Source organism: Pangasianodon hypophthalmus, chromosome 19 (genome assembly GCF_027358585.1).
Source record: "Pangasianodon hypophthalmus isolate fPanHyp1 chromosome 19, fPanHyp1.pri, whole genome shotgun sequence".
In the NCBI taxonomy this organism is placed as follows: Eukaryota; Metazoa; Chordata; class Actinopteri; order Siluriformes; family Pangasiidae; genus Pangasianodon; species Pangasianodon hypophthalmus.
Genome location: NC_069728.1, coordinates 18043341 through 18061269, shown reverse-complemented (window position 1 = coordinate 18061269; position 17929 = coordinate 18043341). Strand labels below are relative to the sequence as shown.

The window sequence follows — 17929 nt, the reverse complement described above, 5'->3', positions numbered from 1 at the left end:
TTTTGTTGTTGTTGTATCATATTTAATACATCAGGCTTTTGGAGTTGTTATTTTTCCCCATTTACAATTTTCCCAAGGTGTGTTTAGTTTATATCAATTTAAGCACAAAAAATGCATTTCCAGTCAACGCTGCCAGGACAGTAAACCTCTTTTTCATCCAAAAGCACAATAATAAAAAAAATTGCACTTTGGTCTAATACTTTTGCTGTAATTATAAAATAACGAATACTTATATCTTTCACTGGAAAATAAAGCACACCTATTACATATTACGTATCATAAACCTATTTCACTGAAGACTTGCTAGAGGGCTCTGAACACATGTTGACTAGCATACAACACGTTATAGGTGATCACAGGTATATAGATAATGATACAAGAGCCCACCAAATGGGCGTGTCTAATTTGTTACACACAGCGTTATAGGGTTTAGTTTTGGACTGAAGCTACAAGTCTAATGTTGCTAACAAATTAACATCAACTGCATTGAGTTGTTCAGCGTCTGACAGACTCAGATTTTTCCACTTCGCACTCATGACTCATGAATGTATCGTTTTTTTAAACCTCTTATACCTTTTCTTGTTCAGAATCTAAAATTGGTCTCCGAAGGTTGCAGCAATCTGAAGAAACAGATCCAGATCGCGCGTCTGTTTGGAGTTCCCGTGGTGGTGGCTCTCAACACCTTTAAGTAAGGACCCATAATCCTAACTGGATGGTTTTAAAGCAATAAACAATAAACTATTTTATCGTCTCACAGGTTTTGGCATGAACAAAGTTAAATCCTCCAGTATTACTGTATAAAGGTTTTATCCCATGCTTATGAATGTGTTAGTAAGGACTACAGTGGGTGCAATGACAGCATTAAGTGTTGCTGTTATTTATCATTTTTTTCATGGTGAAGTTTTAACATCCTGTTTAACTCATTCATTCATAAAAATGCTGTAAAAACTGCCAATATTTGCTCAAATAAATAAATTGGTGACGTCCAAGTAGCTTATGATGCCCTAAAAACATGGTGTGGTGTGATGAAGCAGAGTCGCTTTTCCCGCCCTGAAGTTGATTATTTTCCCAAAACAGCACATCCTTAAGTGTTTTATTCCTCTTATACCACAGCAATTTGACAACAACTACAATTTTAGTTTATTAAAAAAAAATGACACATCTTACTTTTTATCCAATTATAGTTACATTTAATGTTATTGAACATCCCTGAAATAAGTTAGTTCCTGTTATTGTTTATATTTTAGCGGCTATAAACTGTCGTTCCCTCACCAGCTTCACTTTTTTCTCTCTCTTGAAGACAAGAAAAACGCAGCATGTCACGTCACCGTGAAACCACAAAGAAGCGTAAACTCCTGTCCTGAAGATGTCGGAAAATTTAGTTACACTTTTACCTCTGACTGTTACAAATCGCTGACACTGGAGACTCCTTCCAAAAATGTTAAATAAACAGCTCCTTACAGAAAACTTCACCATATCAACGATTTTTTTAATCAGTTTATGTGGAGCATCCTCCTGCGAATTATATATTACTATCTAAACGATAACGTAATAGAACGAGCACATTAATATAAACCTGCGATTTGCAGCTGCATTACTGTCAGAGCTGCTGTTATAGGAAACTAATCAACATCTTCTGACCAATCAGAATGAAGAATCCAACCGCACCTTTACCTCACTGAAAGCTCTATTTGTTTATTTCTAAAGGACTGACACGGAGGCCGAGATGGAGCTGGTGTGTCGTATAGCTGAGGCTTCAGGGGCATCAGCGGCCTTGCCGTGTCATCACTGGGGGCGGGGCGGACGCGGCGCCATGGAGCTGGCACACGCCGTGAAGGAAGCGGCAGCACAGAAGAGCGATTTCCACTTCCTGTACAGCCTTCAGGTGAAGCTACTGTGTGTTTTATTTAAAAGCTCTGGTTTTAAAGTCCTGGTTTCTGCGGTGAAACACAACATCAGCTGATCCAGCTTCACAGTCATGTGAGATAAAACATCGAATATGTAGCACATTGACGTGATTTTAATTCTGTAGTACGTGTTAAATAGTCTCATCCCATCGAGGAGGCGTGTGAAATCGCTGCACTGTCAGCTGTTCGAGAAATGACGGTGGTGCATTTCAGCACGTATCCTAATTGTATCCTCCTGAAGAGCTTGAAGGAAAACTTCACCCTGAACAACTTATTTATAATCAATACGTGATGTGTTTCATTAACACTTTGGTCTCCTGCATTACCCACAATGCCATTCTACCTGCTGTTAGTGGTGCAGTGGGTTTTATCCCTGGCTTCATCTCTGCCTAAAGAGAGCGATGCGGCGGCACTTTAGTCCTTTAGTCCAGCAGTCTCACCTCGTCATCTGTACATTTTCATGCTAATACCTCCATCGACGCAATCTCACTCTCTATCTCGCAGATCGCTGACTAGCCGAGTCGAGCCGAGTCTCTGCTGTAACTCAGCTGATGGACTTTTCCTTTCATGAGCCACTTTTGCTAGCGTGTTTGCCGTGTCACAATTCCAGGAGAAATGAAATAAACTAAGGAATGTAGGGACATGTATTATATCGAACACATGGTGCTATTAAATCAACTACATTTACAAGAATCAGGGATTTGCTCTTATATCTGGTTGCATACTCGGCGAGGTTAATTGTGTGGTTTTTTATATTTATTTATTTATTTATTTTTTTTATGTGTTTGTGCTGTAATGTGATTTAGTGGTTGGATTGAAGTCTTGTGGTTTCAGGAGCACTGGGTTTTTCCAGTCCCAGTTTTAAAGACTGAAGCTTGACTTTCGTCTCCGGACATGTCACGTCCACTTAATCATCAGTGTAACGGTTTATAAAGTGGGTCTTCAAATAGCAGTTTAGCTGCTAAAATTAATGTGTTTGATTTGTCGACTGTAAAATCACATGTTAAAAAGACCATTCTGGAAAATCTAATCTGATCTGTAATGTTATGTACTCTCTAACAAGCTAATGAATTTCAAGCTAAGATGCAGTTATATATACACCAAGTGCTAGCAAGCTAGCTGACAACAGACTTGTGTGACAATTAACCAAGTTTGTAAGCAAGCTAGCTAACACTAATGAACACTACTATTATATTTTGTAGTTAAACAGCCAAAATTTGCTAGAACATGCTAACGCTAATGTTTTGTAACTAAAACAAGCAGACAGGTTTGCTAACAAGTTGGCAAGCACAAACTATTGTGTTGTGTAATTAAAACCAGTAGCTAGATTTGATCAAAAGTTAGCTAATAGCTAAAAACTACATTGTGTATTTATTGTGCAACCATGATCTCTACTGAGTTAGCATACATGCTAACAGTTATATTGTGTAACTAAAGCAAGTAGCCAGGTTTTTTAGAAATTTAGCTAACAGTAGGCTAACAATTATATTGTTATATAATTAAATCCAGTAACTGTTCTCCCAAAGGTTAGCAGCAGTGCTAACTATTAAGTTGTGTAAACAAATTTTTACAGTAAACAAATTAGCTAGAAAGTTAGCTAAGACCAGGTTATGTTGTGTAAATAAAACCAGTAACCAGGTTTGCTAGCAAGTTAGCCGCAGTGCTAACTAATATATTGTGTAACTGAAACCTGCTAGAAAGTTATCTAACAGCAAACATGCTAACTATGTTATGGAACTAGTACCAGTAGCCAGGTTTGCTAGCAGGTTATCTTCAATGCTAACTATTATTTTGTGTAACCAAAACCAGTAGCCAAGTTTGCTGAAGTTATCTAACAGCAGGCTATTATTTTATGTAGCCAAAGCAATTTAGCCAAGTTTGCTTAAAAAAAAAAAAAAAAAAAAGTTAGCTAACATTGCTAACTGCTATGTTGTGTAATTACATTCATTATCCATATTTTGCTAGCAAGTCAGCTAACTAAATGAAACTACAAGCCAGTTTTGCTAGCAAGTTGGCTAACATGCTAAGGGTTATGTTTTATAATTAAAACTGGTAAACCTAGAAATTTAGCTAACCATAGGCTAATAGTTATATGATGTAATTAAAACCAGTAGATAGGTTTGCTAGAAAGTTAGCTAACATGCTAAGAATTATATTATGTAAATAAAAGTATTAGCCAGGTTGATTAGCGAGCTGTTAAACAGCAGACTCGGGTGCAGCGCTGCACACTCGCGTCCACCTGTAGGGTTCGGACGGAAGCTCTGCGTCTGAGTTTGTGCTGCTTTGGTGGAAACCTCAGCTGGTTTCAGTTAGACTCCGTGGCTTTGGGAAGTCGTGACAGTGATTAAGAGATCTCATTAAAAGCAGCGTTTCACGTCCGTCTGCTGCTCGTCCCAGCGAGCCGATTTACATTCCACACACTGTACGCGTCTGACCTGAGGGAGCACAGATTTATGAGCGTCCCCACGGAGAAAGATGCACTTTTACAGCGATTAGATATTCTGGTTCTCAGTTCTTGGAGGTTTTCTAATTAGAGACTCATCGAAACCTTTTTTCAGACTGAGTACGAGTATGAGAATGTGTTTTTTAATCCTCATCGATAGCGATTACCGATAGTGCAGTGTATGAAACGCTCAGGGGCGTCATGGAACATATTATGTAGCTCTGTTTATGTTGGTTGTTGTCGTCTTGCTGCTAGCAATGAACTCCTCACGGTCTTTAATGGAGAGTACGAGGAGAGCAGTATCAGCTGGAGTGGTCATTAAACACGAGCACAAGGTGTCATTAAATACCCTGCCCTCCAGTCCTGACGGAAATATCGTAATTGCGAGGTGCACTCGTAACAGAACGCCACAACCATGTTGTGATTACAGCGCAGAAAGTTGGGGGCGTGTCTGTAACAAACAGTTCGCTGATATGAGCGTTAAGTTGAATTAAGAGGTAATTTTGCATGTTAAACTTCTTGTCATTGACGATGATGATGATGATGATAGAAAATGAAAAATATTTTCAGCCAACTGTTTTTTTTCCTTCACGCCGTGCATTTTTTTATCCAACCAAAACCACTTGAACGTCGTAATCATGTCGTAATCGTGTCGTAATCGTGTCGTAATCGTGACCTCCGAACTCATGAAATTGAAGGCAGCGTTACACCTTAACAGCAATGTGTGGACCCTAGGGGACAAAGGGAAAGGAAGCACGTGTGTATGGGGAAAAACACAGTAAAACACACGTGTGTTGCGCACACACACTTAGATCGTGCGTATACACATGGCACGTGGTAGATTAAAAAAAACATCACGACTCTTACCACCTGTAATACATAATGACCGATCAAAGGAGAGATGTGTTCATTCAAAAGAAGCCGTGGAAAGACATTCTGGCAAACTTTTCATATTTAAAAAAAAAAAAAAAAACACTTCAGCCTTCCTGTTACCATGAAATAACTTCCGGGTGCATTTTTGCTCACGCATATATGCAAGTGCTAATGGTGTGCACAAGTATAAATGTATGAGAAAGTGTGTTTTTGTGTAAGTAGCAGTGTTTTCATTGTGTTTCACCCTCAGTGGCCTCCCATGCAGTGTCGCAGTGCTCAGTGCTCGCTGAAGTGAAGTGCTGTCTCTCTCACTTGCAACAGTTGCTCATGTCATCACACGCAGTTCACGCCTCCATGCTCGCAAATATTTCACGCTCGTTTTTAACGACCACGCTCGCTGATAGCGCTCTGCACTCTCTGTTAAAGATGTTGTTTATCAGGTGACTCGGATTATAGGCAGTTTGCAGTCTGCTTTGCTCTTATTGCCGTCTTTACTCCTGAAATACAAATCCAGATCGCCGTCATTTCATTAGCTGTTCATTAGCGCAACAACATACAGTAGACTTGCGTCACGTATTGAATGAGTATGATCTTGGACCGGTACCGGTACCGGTATCGATACTATTTCTAATAACTTCTTGTTTTTCCCTCACAGACCCCCATCGTGGAGAAAATCCGCACTATCGCACAGAAGGTTTATGGAGCTGATGACATCGAGTTATCGTCTGAAGCACAAGCTAAAATTGACTATTACACACAACAGGTGAGACGATTTCCAGAAAGCAATCACAGTTTCTTTCGAGTGTATCGTATAGTGGACTTCACTGCAGGGAAAAAGACGGTTGAGTTTTTCTCCTAAAGAAAACAAATATATTTTATGAAAGCAAGAGATGTTTTTATGTAAGTTACTTCGTAATCTTGCTGTGACTCTCTGCCCTGCAAAAAATCGCATTATATCCTCAGCAATGCAAAGTTTTACTCAGGTTTGGCTTTAATGCTGTTAATTTCAGCCTCTGATCCTACACAAGCTGAATATTATAAGCGTCATTAAATAAATTGTGTTGTTTCACAGGGCTTTGACACTCTACCCATATGCATGGCCAAAACCCACCTGTCTCTCTCTCACATGCCTGAGAAAAAGGGCGTGCCCACTGGCTTCATCCTGCCAATCAGAGACGTCCGTGCCAGCATAGGGGCGGGGTTTATTTATCCACTGGTTGGAACAGTGAGTATCGGACTCTATAGCTGAGCAGTTGTTTTATTTATTTATTTATTTATTTATTTTTTATTTACTATTTCCTTTACTTTATTCAATTACAGAAGTCTCTTTTTCACAACGTACCATTGAGTGCTTATACTGTTGAGCGTGTCATTTATAGCAATAAGGCCTTTAGATCCTGATTCGCTAAGATCCCAAATAAAGAAAGTGTTAAGAATTAACAAAGAATTAAGAATTAACAAAGAATTAAGAATTAACGTCACACAGAGTTGTGCGTTATTCGTTCTTCATAGCTGATAAAGATTTACAGAAGAGTGAAATTTACCTCTGTGTGAATGTGTGTGTCAGGTTTAATGACAATTATAGGCAGATGATGTGTGTAAGTAACTTAAAAATACAAAATCTATGAACAAGTGTGTCTGTTGGCATCTGAGGTGCAAACGTGCAGCAAATATCGAATATGAAACCAGCTGATTATTTTATGATATTGAGACATAATTTTGATAAAGTTTCAAGAATTTCCTTTGGGATCAATAAAGCATCTGCTCATCTCATGTACTCACTCTACTAATTTAATACCTGCCCTTCAGTTGTATTAATATACACAAATACTCACTGTGATAAACCGAGACCAAAGACATCAAAGAACTTTACTGATAAAATAATCAAGTAGCTTCATTATTTTAATATAAAAGCGCATCCTGAAGTTCTTTATTCCTCTTAGACCACATCAGTTTAAAACTTTTTATTTAAGAATGAAACATTTTATTCATTTACAGTTACATTTAACATTGTGCAACATAAATGAAAAAGTTCGCTCTTGTTCTCACTTATGTTATAGCAGCTATAAACAGTCGTTCGCACACCAGCCTCTCTGTTTTCTCTTTCGTAAGTTCATGAAGACAAAAAAGCAGCTTGTCATGTTACAAAGCGTAAACTCCTCTGTCCTGAAGATGTCAGAAAACTTAAAGCAATAGCTTTACCTCTGACTGTTACAAAACGCTGACACTGGAGAAAAATTAATCACCACTTTCTGACCAATCAGATCTTTTCTTTTTTCTATAAAATAAGTAATTGTTATCACTTTGAGCTCATCTGCATTGATTTTAAATGACACAGTAATTTTTGTGGACTCAGTTATTCAGTGTTTTTTTTTTCCTGTCCTTCATCCTGCCTTTTAAAAATGTCCATGTTATCAGAGCTGTCCTCTCATTCAGCTCTTTTAATTGTCAGTAACCGAAGTCGGTTGTTATTGTTGCTCTTGTTAATTGGTTCCAGGTTTCAGGGTGTGCTTGTGATCTCTGGAATTGCTGCACGTTTTTGAAAAACAGTACCAGGGCAAATTTCCTGAGCTTGTGTGTTTTTGCTCCTGACAGGACAGAGATTACCTGGCCTCGGCTAACTCACTGACCGGTCCAGCTTCAGCGTTCGGGTTCTGACATTTTAATGAAGCTTTATTAAGCCATATTGAGGGTCAAGAGACTGAAAGGCTTGTAAAAACAGTGTTCTGTATTTTCTGTGTACGGTTTGAATCCCATGACCTTCGAGTGTGTACCTTTATAATATATCTGTACACTGCTCTCCTGAGGGTGTGCTCCATTTCCCTCCTGTTTTCCCAAACCCAGCTGAAAGACCTCGGGCATCTCCGTCCCTCAGTTCAGACCTCGGCATGACTGGAATCTTCATCCTTGCATGCCTTGTTTACATTTTTTCTCGCTCCTCTATCTTTTTCAACATTCAGACATGGTGCGATGCTGCCATTTCTTATCGTCGAACAGAGAAAATGAAGTTTGCTTTTTCCCAGAATTGGGCTGCAGTTTGGCTTCCTGACATTTCATTCTTGTGGTGTTGCTCACTTTACAGCAATTTATTTAATTAGTTCAGCCGTAACTCAGGCGGTCAATTTAGTGCTGGTTTGTTGTTTTTGTCTCGTGTACTAGCAAGTCATTTCTCATGGGCTCTTCCAAATTACATTTAATTTCTTTTATTACAATGAATTTATTTATCGATCTCCACAACATGCTGCAATTTGACAAAGAGAATGAAAACATTCAGTGTCAGTCAGTCCGTTTTACAATGAAAGGACAGTAGTCATTGCCTTGACAACAAGCCACACCCCCTGATTTCAACATATAGAGGAAATGTAATTAAAATCTTTTCTCAGGCTCTTTAGGAAAGATTTGTGGGGGGGAAAAAAGGCCTCTAACGGTTAAATACGTGGAGTTGAATAAGATTTTCCCACCCAACATTTCTACCCATGTACACTAAGCTCCGCCTCCAAAATGTGTGGTGTTGCAGCTAGAGTTAGCATTAGCAAGGACTGTCGTGACATCACTTTCAAGCGCACTCAGACATTCAACTGGAACATCTGACTTCTCCTCATGATGATTGATGAGGAGGTGAAGGGGCGTTAGGGGCGTGTCTATAAAATGACTGACAAGAGGCCAATCCAAATACAAACACACACCCTGGACCAGAAGGCAGGTTTCTAAACTGGGTTTTTTTTTCCAGCTACGCAATACACTAATTCTGAGACGTTGAAGGATGTCTCAGTTGGTGAATCTTGAATATGAAGCCAACTTTACCCCAGTAATAATAAGTTATCATTCTGAGAAATACTTTTTTAAAAAAATATTTATCTGACTGTTCAGAATGGGCTTGCACAAAATTATTATTCATCATATTCATTTTCTCTCACAATCTCTGTTCTCGAAGTGCAGTAAAGAGCAGATTAGCAGTCTGGCGGATTGATGTTTGGAAGAAGGGATGATAATGGCTGTGTAGCAGCTTTTATGAGGATTTACTGTGAAGTACCAGAATAATTTAGCCAAAAACCTGGTTGCTAGGAGGTTAAGACTTTGTTATAGATACAACTTTCAACATAGTGATGAACCAAACACCCTAGAAATGTTTTGTGGAAACAGAATAGGAATTTTGAAATCCAGATTTTGCAAGCTGAAAGCTTTGAAAGCTATATTTAATAGTGTCTAAAAAAAAAAAAAAAGCAGAAGATTTTTGGCTGGCTAGACTATCAGTAGATGTCCTATTAATAAATGCAGCTTTTTTCTATAATATTCCCCTACTTTTGAAGCTAATTCTTTTTATTTTTAATATTGTATTAAACTACTAAACTCCCTATATACAGCTCAAAAAGCTCAAAGATGAAAATATCACTCATTACACTATAAATGAGATTTCACTTATTGGCTAAAGGGTGCCAATAATTCTGGAGTTGTCTCTAAATTTTTCATCCTTTTTATGCGCCTCTGTTTATTGGATAGGGACTGTTCAAAATAACTCTAATAAAATAACTCGCTGGGTCGTATTTTTTGCCAGTAATCATGCGATAAGCAGTGGGTATGGCTGTGTAATTGTCCACTGTTTAGTGTTAATGTAATAAAATGTAATTCTGTTACGAAACGGACATCTTTAATTAGATTTAAATGATTGGAAATGGACCAGATGAACATCGAGCTTTACATGGTAGTTTACGCTGAGGCTTGTTTTTTTCTGCTGTATTGTGTTCTCTTCTCTATAAATATTTAAAGCTATAAGCAGGAAAAAGAAGCTCGTGTGTGAAAAAGTGTGTGTCTGGGTGAGTAAGGTAGCAGTATTCATATAAATATAAAAAAAAGTGTAGCAGTGTGTGGGTCAGTACGCTGTGTGTGTGTGTGTGTGTGAGAGAGAGAGAGAGAGGAGGCCCGAGCTTTAGGAAGTGGATGAAGTCATGCCTCAGATATGTGAGGGAGGGTCGAGCCGGAGAACAATGAGCAACTCGAGGACTTCCGCTTCCACACGGCTTTATTATCTCTGTGCACTAGAACAGATGTGCTGGAACACGCCTGAATCAGTGAAACCGTCATTTCAAAACAACACACATGAGCTGTAGTAAAAGTTTAAAGGGCTCTGTGATTTAAAACACTGTGGATTTTATTCCACCTGTTTCACTTCACCTCCAAAGGGAAAAAAAACACACACATTCATGGTTAAAAAAACTAGAATTTTTTTCATTCAATGGATAAGTAGATAGTGTTTTATTTAAATACACAGCAAAATAAATGGTTAAATAGCAAACAGGTTTAATTATTTATGCCCCGTTTTACTGATATTTAATTGAATTCTTTTCAATATAACAATATTTTTCATTATTTAACTGTAAACTGAAAAAAACCTCCATAGAAAAGCAAAGAAAAATCTTTAGAAATATAGGTAACATTTCTTATAATGAGATTATTATTTTAAACCGATTCAACCTATAAGATTAAATCTGTTTTATTAAATTTGGAGATAATTTAGCTTCTTTGCTTCATGAAATGAATGCTTGAAATGATCTGCCATTGAAATGGCCAAGTTTAAATCTCAATAAATAGGTCGAATCATCTTGAATCTCAATTTTTATAAAACGGATAACAAACAAAACAAAAATAGATAACAATAAATAAAAAAGATTTAAAAAAACTGCAGGTTGTGTTGTGTATCTGTTTCTAAGCACAGAACCGCTCCATCCTGTCTTTCTAGTAGCACTCAAGTGCCAAATGATTTATTATTTTAACCTCATCTCCTTATTTATGTATCGGCACAATGGCACATTGTCTCAGGCAGTAAAAGAGCTTTTCCGTCTTCCAGATTAGAGATCGAGCTCAAAGTTTATGAACAGTTCCACCCTTGTTTTATTTTTACTTTTTGTTTCACGTTCATTGTCTCCGACTCGACATGCCGAGCTCGTCCTGAGCACTTCTGCTCTAAATGATTTCCCAGTGCAGTGGGTTTGTGTTCGAGCTCTACAGAGAAATCAGGGCTGTTAGGGAAGTACACAAACGTCCACAGTCCAGGATCTGGTACGATTCTGAATTTTTGTGTGTCTCTCGCTCTCTCGTGTGTTCATAGAGAGTCTTAAAAATGATCAAGTTGTGTTTTAAAGGTTTGAAGTGTACTTAAGACTGGAAAATGCTTGATATTACTAAATCCTACACGAGTAACTTCTAGGCCATGATCGATACAGGAAGTGAATCTAAATATTAACCTTAGTAACCTTAGAATTTGTAAATTGAAACATTTGTAATGCAAAGCGAAGAACAATATTCACAATACCTGTCAACAGGGATGCTTGTTGGTTTAACTTAACATTTCTTTTTACGTGAAACATAAAATCGTAATTCAATAAGCACAGTGTAAGAATTCAGATCGGTCACGTTTTCCATATGTGCAATCATTTCACAGTTTCATCGGCTGACTCGTGAGAATGCCATGGTTCAGCGTAACTAATCACGGCATGATGTCGTTGCTGAGCACAAGATAAATGTTCTTACTGACGATTTCCGGCTCCTTGAAGTTAATCACATCGCTGCAGAAACAAAACAGTGAAACATTGTTATGTTCAGTGATGTCCAAATACAAAACACCTCTTTCTGTATCCAAGTCCCTTTCATCATACACAACTGTACTGCCTGATCTTTTTTTTTTTTTTTTTTAAAACTCATGTTCTGGACAAATGGTGGAGGCACTGTATCTCCTGACAGGAAATTGGTCATTAACCCAGCCCCTTCTCCAAGCTCATTTACACTAATAAGTTTGTAAACTGTCTCCATGTCATTAAGAAAGAGAGATAACCCTTTGAAGATAATTCTGTTCTCGGTTTCTGTTAGTGCTGAGACAGGAATAAATGTCATTTCTGATGGGGAATGAAAGAGGGGTCTCTGTTGGGGAGAGAGAAATTAAGCAGTACTGAGCACTTTTGTTTGTTCTAATAGCATATCTAATCACCTAATGGCTTTGATTTTCCAGCTTTGCAAAGATAACATTCCTATGACAAATCAGCTTGTCAGATTAGCTGGATAAGAGGGACTTGTTTTTATCAGGGACTTTTATTTATTCAGTCGGTTGTTGCTGAATTCTGGAAAGACCTCGACTTTAAGAAGCCCCTGACCATCACACTCGTATGTGCTTGTTGAACATCCCATTACAAATTTAATCCTGCTATACTTTACTGCTATAACAGCCTCCACTCTTCTGGGAAGGCTTTCCACTAGATGTTGGAGCGTGGCTGTGGGGATTTGTGTTCATTCAGCTACAAGAGCATTAGTGAGATCAGGCGCTGATGTTGGTGAGGAGGTCTGGGGTTCAGTCGGTGTTCCAGTTCATCCCAAAGGTGTTCAGTGGGGTTGAGGTCAGGGCTCTGTGCAGGACACTCGAGTTCTTCCACTCCAACCTTCACACACCATGTCTTCATGGAGCTCGCTTTGTGCACAGGGGCATTGTCATGCTGGAACAGGTTTAGGCCTCTTAGTTCCAGTGAAGGGAGATTGTAATGCTACAGCACACAAAGACATTCAATACAATTGTGTGCTTCCAACTTCATGGCAAAAGTTTGGAGAAGAACCACAAATGGGTGTGATGGTCAGATACTTTTGGCCGTATATTAGAGAGTATATTTCATCAAAATTCACTTGCTAACCACGCTTCCTGCAAAGTTCATGTTGTATAAGTAGCCAGTTTAATAAATACGGTGATAAAAAACAGTCAGTCTGCCAAAGACTTCTAAAACCTCACTAGCTAAGTTGTTCCAAAGAGAAGTGGCTAATAAATTTCAGATGGCAGCTGTCAAATTGTCTGTGAGGCTCCTGCTCCACAGCCGAACATCATTACATGCATTTTTTCCCCCCTTTTCACTTTCTGAAAAACAAAAACAGATTCTAAAATGCTAGAACTTCTGGCTGATTTACACGCAAAAGAGAAGCATATTACTGCATATAGGAGAAAATGTCCAAATTCGTCCAGACCACCACACGTTCGAGTGTTGCCGTTACCCATCATCCTTGATTGAAAGAACACTTAGCTAGATGTCACCTCAGATAACCTTTATCCATGTGACATCTTTCTGTTTGGTAGATCCTTGTGTCTGACTAACAGCACTGCTGATCAGCGAGTACGATTTCCAAAATGAGTAAGAGGCTGTAGACTGTAGACCCGTGATGTACTGTTCACATAGCAAAATCTTCTATTTCTTATTTAATCAAAATTGAATTACAGTCATTTCTGTACCCATGTTGCACATTTTGCCAGTCAGTTGATTTTAATTTGTGGGATTTTTGACTTTATCTTTATATAATCCCATTAGAAAATGACAAATTACTTCAAATTGACTGTTTCTGAGAAATGAAGGGATAGGAGTATGTAAAAAAAAAAAAAAAAAAAAAAATGGGGGAGAGAGACCCGAGTTCCTGCTGAAACAAGCAGTAAGCTAGATTCTGATTGAGACTGAAAGACATCATGAGGTACACAACGGCGCTGTGTGGAAGGAAGCTTGACGGCATGCTATGACTGGTTTTCACCTTCTCTTGTCATGTGACCTAGGCAGATCCAGTTTGCACAGGGAAAAACATGAGCTCTCTCTATCATACTCTAGTTTTAGCATAAACAGGGATTGCGTTTGACTTTATTGACTACCAAAAATAACAGTTGCACCGAGTAACACAGTTTTAAACATAGCCCTAAGTTATAACTTAAAACACACACCTACACCCTAGCACACGCAACATCCATCGTAATGAAAACTACTCTCTAAATTGCACGTTTACCAACAATGCACGCATTTCGAGGAGGATTTCTTTATGTGGGAAATATTTTGGCCACCCTGCTTAAATGCACTGTTAATAATGTCACATATAAACATAAGGGATTATAGGATAAACAAAATTGGCTATTTTGCTATTTTTATATTGTGCATCTAGCGCAAAAGGTCATAGGTCCAATTAAATTATTAGAAAGATGGTTCAGAAAATCCCGAAAACATTTTAATTAACCGGTTCATGTAATATACTGTATTTGGGTTCAACTTTCTTTGCTTTGAGATTACTTAAAGTCTTAATTTACTTCAATCCGGACATTTAAGACATTTATATCGTCATTAGTCAGGGATTATTAGTGGCGCTGAATAGATTCTAGCTGTCTCACGTACTCAGTGTGTAATAGTGAAATCAATAATGAATGACTGTTTGTCTTAAGTCCAGCTCACTGTGTGCTTCTGACCTTTTTTGTCTTCTTGGAACAACTTTAGTTCTTATGCTCGCTGGAGGAAATTACATTAAAAGGTTATTGACTTGCCGGGCTTCTTGCGTCAGACGTGTTCAAATCAATAACTGTAAAGTTCTCCAGGTTATTCATCTGAATTATTGAAGGGAATTATTAGTGAAGACGGAAATGTGAGATTTCTTTGAATTGTGCTGTGTGTATATGTGTGCGTGTGTGTGTGTGTGTGCGTGTGTATACAGTGCAGCCTGAACCTGGCACAGTTCACCATTTTTATTCAAATCCACATCAGGTCCTGAAAACATGCAGAAAAAATGAAACCAATGTGACTGTTTTTCCATGGAAATTCATTTAAACCACACACTCCTCCGATGCACTTTACAGAATCATGAATCATAGACTCATGCTAACACGAGCAAAGCTCTTAGCATTAATTATAAGTCGCTTTTTAATGAAAGAAGTGTAAATCTAAACTGTGTTGTAATTACAGCTGGCTCAGTTTCACCTGTCCTCACTACCAACCAACCCCCCACCCCCGCACCCCACCCCCCTCCCTCTGATATTGTACATATAGTATTTATCACTGGTAGCACTTTTGCTCAGATATGAATTCTAGGACAGACTTCACTTCCACTGTAGCATTATGTCAGTTAATACTATCCTCATGTACTGTACCATATTCGGTAATTATCACACCAGGAGCTTTTCATTTTCTCCTACATTTAGTATTACTGCAGTATAAAGTACTACAGCGCTGTTGAATTCTCAATTCTGATTGGTCAGAAGGGGTTGACTAGTTTTCTATTTTCTGTAACAGCAGCTGTGACAGTAGCGCAGCTGCAAATCACAGGTTTATTTAATCCGTAATATGGTGAAATCTTCTATAAGGAGACTTTTATTTAACATTTATGGAAGGAGTCTCCAGTGTCAACGCTTTGTTACAGTCTTTATGCTTTGTAACAGTTTACACTTTGCCGTTTCTCGGTAATACGACCTGCTGTGTTTTTTTTTTGTCTTATTAACTTCAAGAGAGAGAAAAACAGTGGTGAGAACACAACTGTTTATAACCACTATAACAACTGTTGATAACCACTAACTTGTTTCACAACATTAAATGTAACTATAAATGGATAAAAACTATGACATGTCGTTCTTTAGTAAATAAATTCCTGTGGTTTAAGAGGAATAAAACTGTTATAATAACATCATAAACATCAGGGTGGTAACAGTAAATCTGATTCATCACAACACCATTATTTTCCGGTAACAGCACACTGTGTGTGTGTGTGTGTGTGTGTGTATCACTGAGAGGTTGTTCAATGCTAAATCTTCTCCTGAAGTTCTGATTTGTGTCCTGCAGATGAGCACCATGCCAGGTCTTCCTACACGACCCTGTTTCTATGACATCGATCTTGACCCCGTAACCGAGGAGATATCGGGGCTCTTTTAACAATCCACACACTCACACACACTCTCAACAGGTAAGATATGCAGGAAATACACTATAAATATCATTTCCAAATGTTGTAGGTTAACCTTGCTTATTTAATGTCACCTTCTCCATCTCTGCTCATCTAGCTGTGTCAGGTTGATGGTGATGGTTCGAGTGACCTGGAGCAAACGTACCCTGTCTTTAGGGCTAACAGAGGACCAAATGTTCCTTCAGATGCATCTGCACATCATCTGTAATTTTTTTAATGCATTATTTACAAGTTTCATTATACAGAGATTGCAAAGACACGGAGAACTCTAGTTTCTTTTTTTTTAATCCTGTTTTCTTTTAGAAACTAATTTCATGCTTAGATTTCACACTTCAATGCAGTTACTTTTTTCCGGGTTTATCATTTTTACACCTTTTTATTTTTCATCCATTTTTAATGCATTATTTACAAGAATTTGTTTGAAGAGAGATTGCAAAGAATTTCAGACAGGGAAATCTCTCTGCAATCTTGGTTGCAGTTCTTTAGTTTAGAAACTAAAATCGAGTTGAGTTCAGATTTCACCCTCGAATGAGGTTTATTTGACCAGGTTTTGTGTTTTAAATCCAGTTTACACAGTTGGCCAGATTTTATGGCTTTGGGGAGAAAAAGAACTTGAGTTCCTGTCTGAATGTAATCTAAGCTGGTTTTGGATTGGTTACATTTCATTTTTTATTCAGCCTTTACATTTATTTATTTATAATTCTGATGTACACTCTACAGCTTCTAACACTGCTGTCATTCCGCAACTGCTGTCATTACGTCTGTGCCAGGACATGCTTTTGCATGTCTTGTAATAAATTTCCAATAATCAGTTGCTCGAGTTGGTTTTATTTTTGGGTTGTGTTTAAAGCTTGATGTTTGGCACCTATGCAGTAATTCTCATTTATCTGATCGAGATTCTGTCACAGGAAGAACATGCAGGACTTTTTGATGTCATTTTACATTATTGCACAGCAAGAGCTAAAGCCAAGAACTAGTAAAAGCACGAGAGGCAAAATGGTTGTTTTTAGATGTTTCTTGAAATCTGATGATTTAGTATCAAGCAGGAGAGAGTTTATAAAGTGTAAGGGCAAAACTGTAAAATACAAAGTCCATCTTTTCTTTGGCCTGGGGCTTTGGATACTTCGCATTATTGCAATGGGACATAAATTCAGAAATGTATTCAGGAGCTTTAAGGTGTAAAGCATGGTACATGATCACCAGCAATTTAATGCTAAAATTTCCTGGTAGTGTAAAAAAATAACAAGACTTTTGAAGACAATTGAAGTCAGATTGGCTAGTCTACTGTGTGTCATCAGCGTACGTGTAAAAAAAAGAGATTCAAATTAAATTAAAATACAGAGGTGAAGCATATAAAGAGGAAATAAAATGGGGCCCAGAATGGAGCCCTGAGGCACAACACAGGTAAATTCAGACACCTCGTCCTAAAAAAGACAAAAGATTCTGTATATACGGAAAGAATAAAATATATATAATCAGTTTCAATCAAAAGTTTGTGGACACCTGATCATCACACCCATATATGGGTCTTTCCCAACCTGTTGCCACAAAGTTTGAAGCACACAATTGTACTGAATGTCTTTGTATGCTGTAGCATTACAATTTCCTGTCACTGGAACTAAGGGGTCTAGTCCAAATCCTTTTCAGCATGACAGTCCCCCTGCGCACAAAGTGAGGTCCATGAAGACATGGTTTGCCAAGGTTGGTGTGGAAGAATGTGGCCTGCACACAGAGCCCTGACCTCAACCCCACTGAACACCTCTGGGATGAGCAGGAATGCAGACTGCACACCAGGCCGCCTCGCTCGAGATCAGCGCCTGATCTCACTAATGCTCTTGTGGCTGAATGAACACAAATCACCACAGCCACGCCCCAAAATCTAGTGGAAAGCCTAACTCTGGAATGGGATGTTCAGCAAGCACATATGAGTGTAATGGTCAGGTGTCCCAATACTTTTGTCCATAAAGTGTAGTTTTAG

The 17929-nt window shown here is 38.3% G+C and overlaps 1 protein-coding gene across 1 annotated transcript in view; it reads left to right on the top strand.

Moving 5' to 3' along the window:
- Window positions 1-16762, top strand: part of mthfd1l (methylenetetrahydrofolate dehydrogenase (NADP+ dependent) 1 like) — a 58083-nt gene extending 41321 nt beyond the window's left edge. The window contains exons 23-28 of the mRNA XM_026923693.3: window positions 588-688; window positions 1708-1885; window positions 5879-5986; window positions 6296-6448; window positions 15831-15951; window positions 16049-16762. Coding sequence (XP_026779494.3) covers window positions 588-688; window positions 1708-1885; window positions 5879-5986; window positions 6296-6448; window positions 15831-15920 — 630 coding nt within the window. The 3' untranslated portion in view covers window positions 15921-15951; window positions 16049-16762. The remainder of the gene's footprint in view (window positions 1-587; window positions 689-1707; window positions 1886-5878; window positions 5987-6295; window positions 6449-15830; window positions 15952-16048) is intronic.
- The last annotated feature ends 1167 nt before the right edge of the window (window positions 16763-17929 follow it).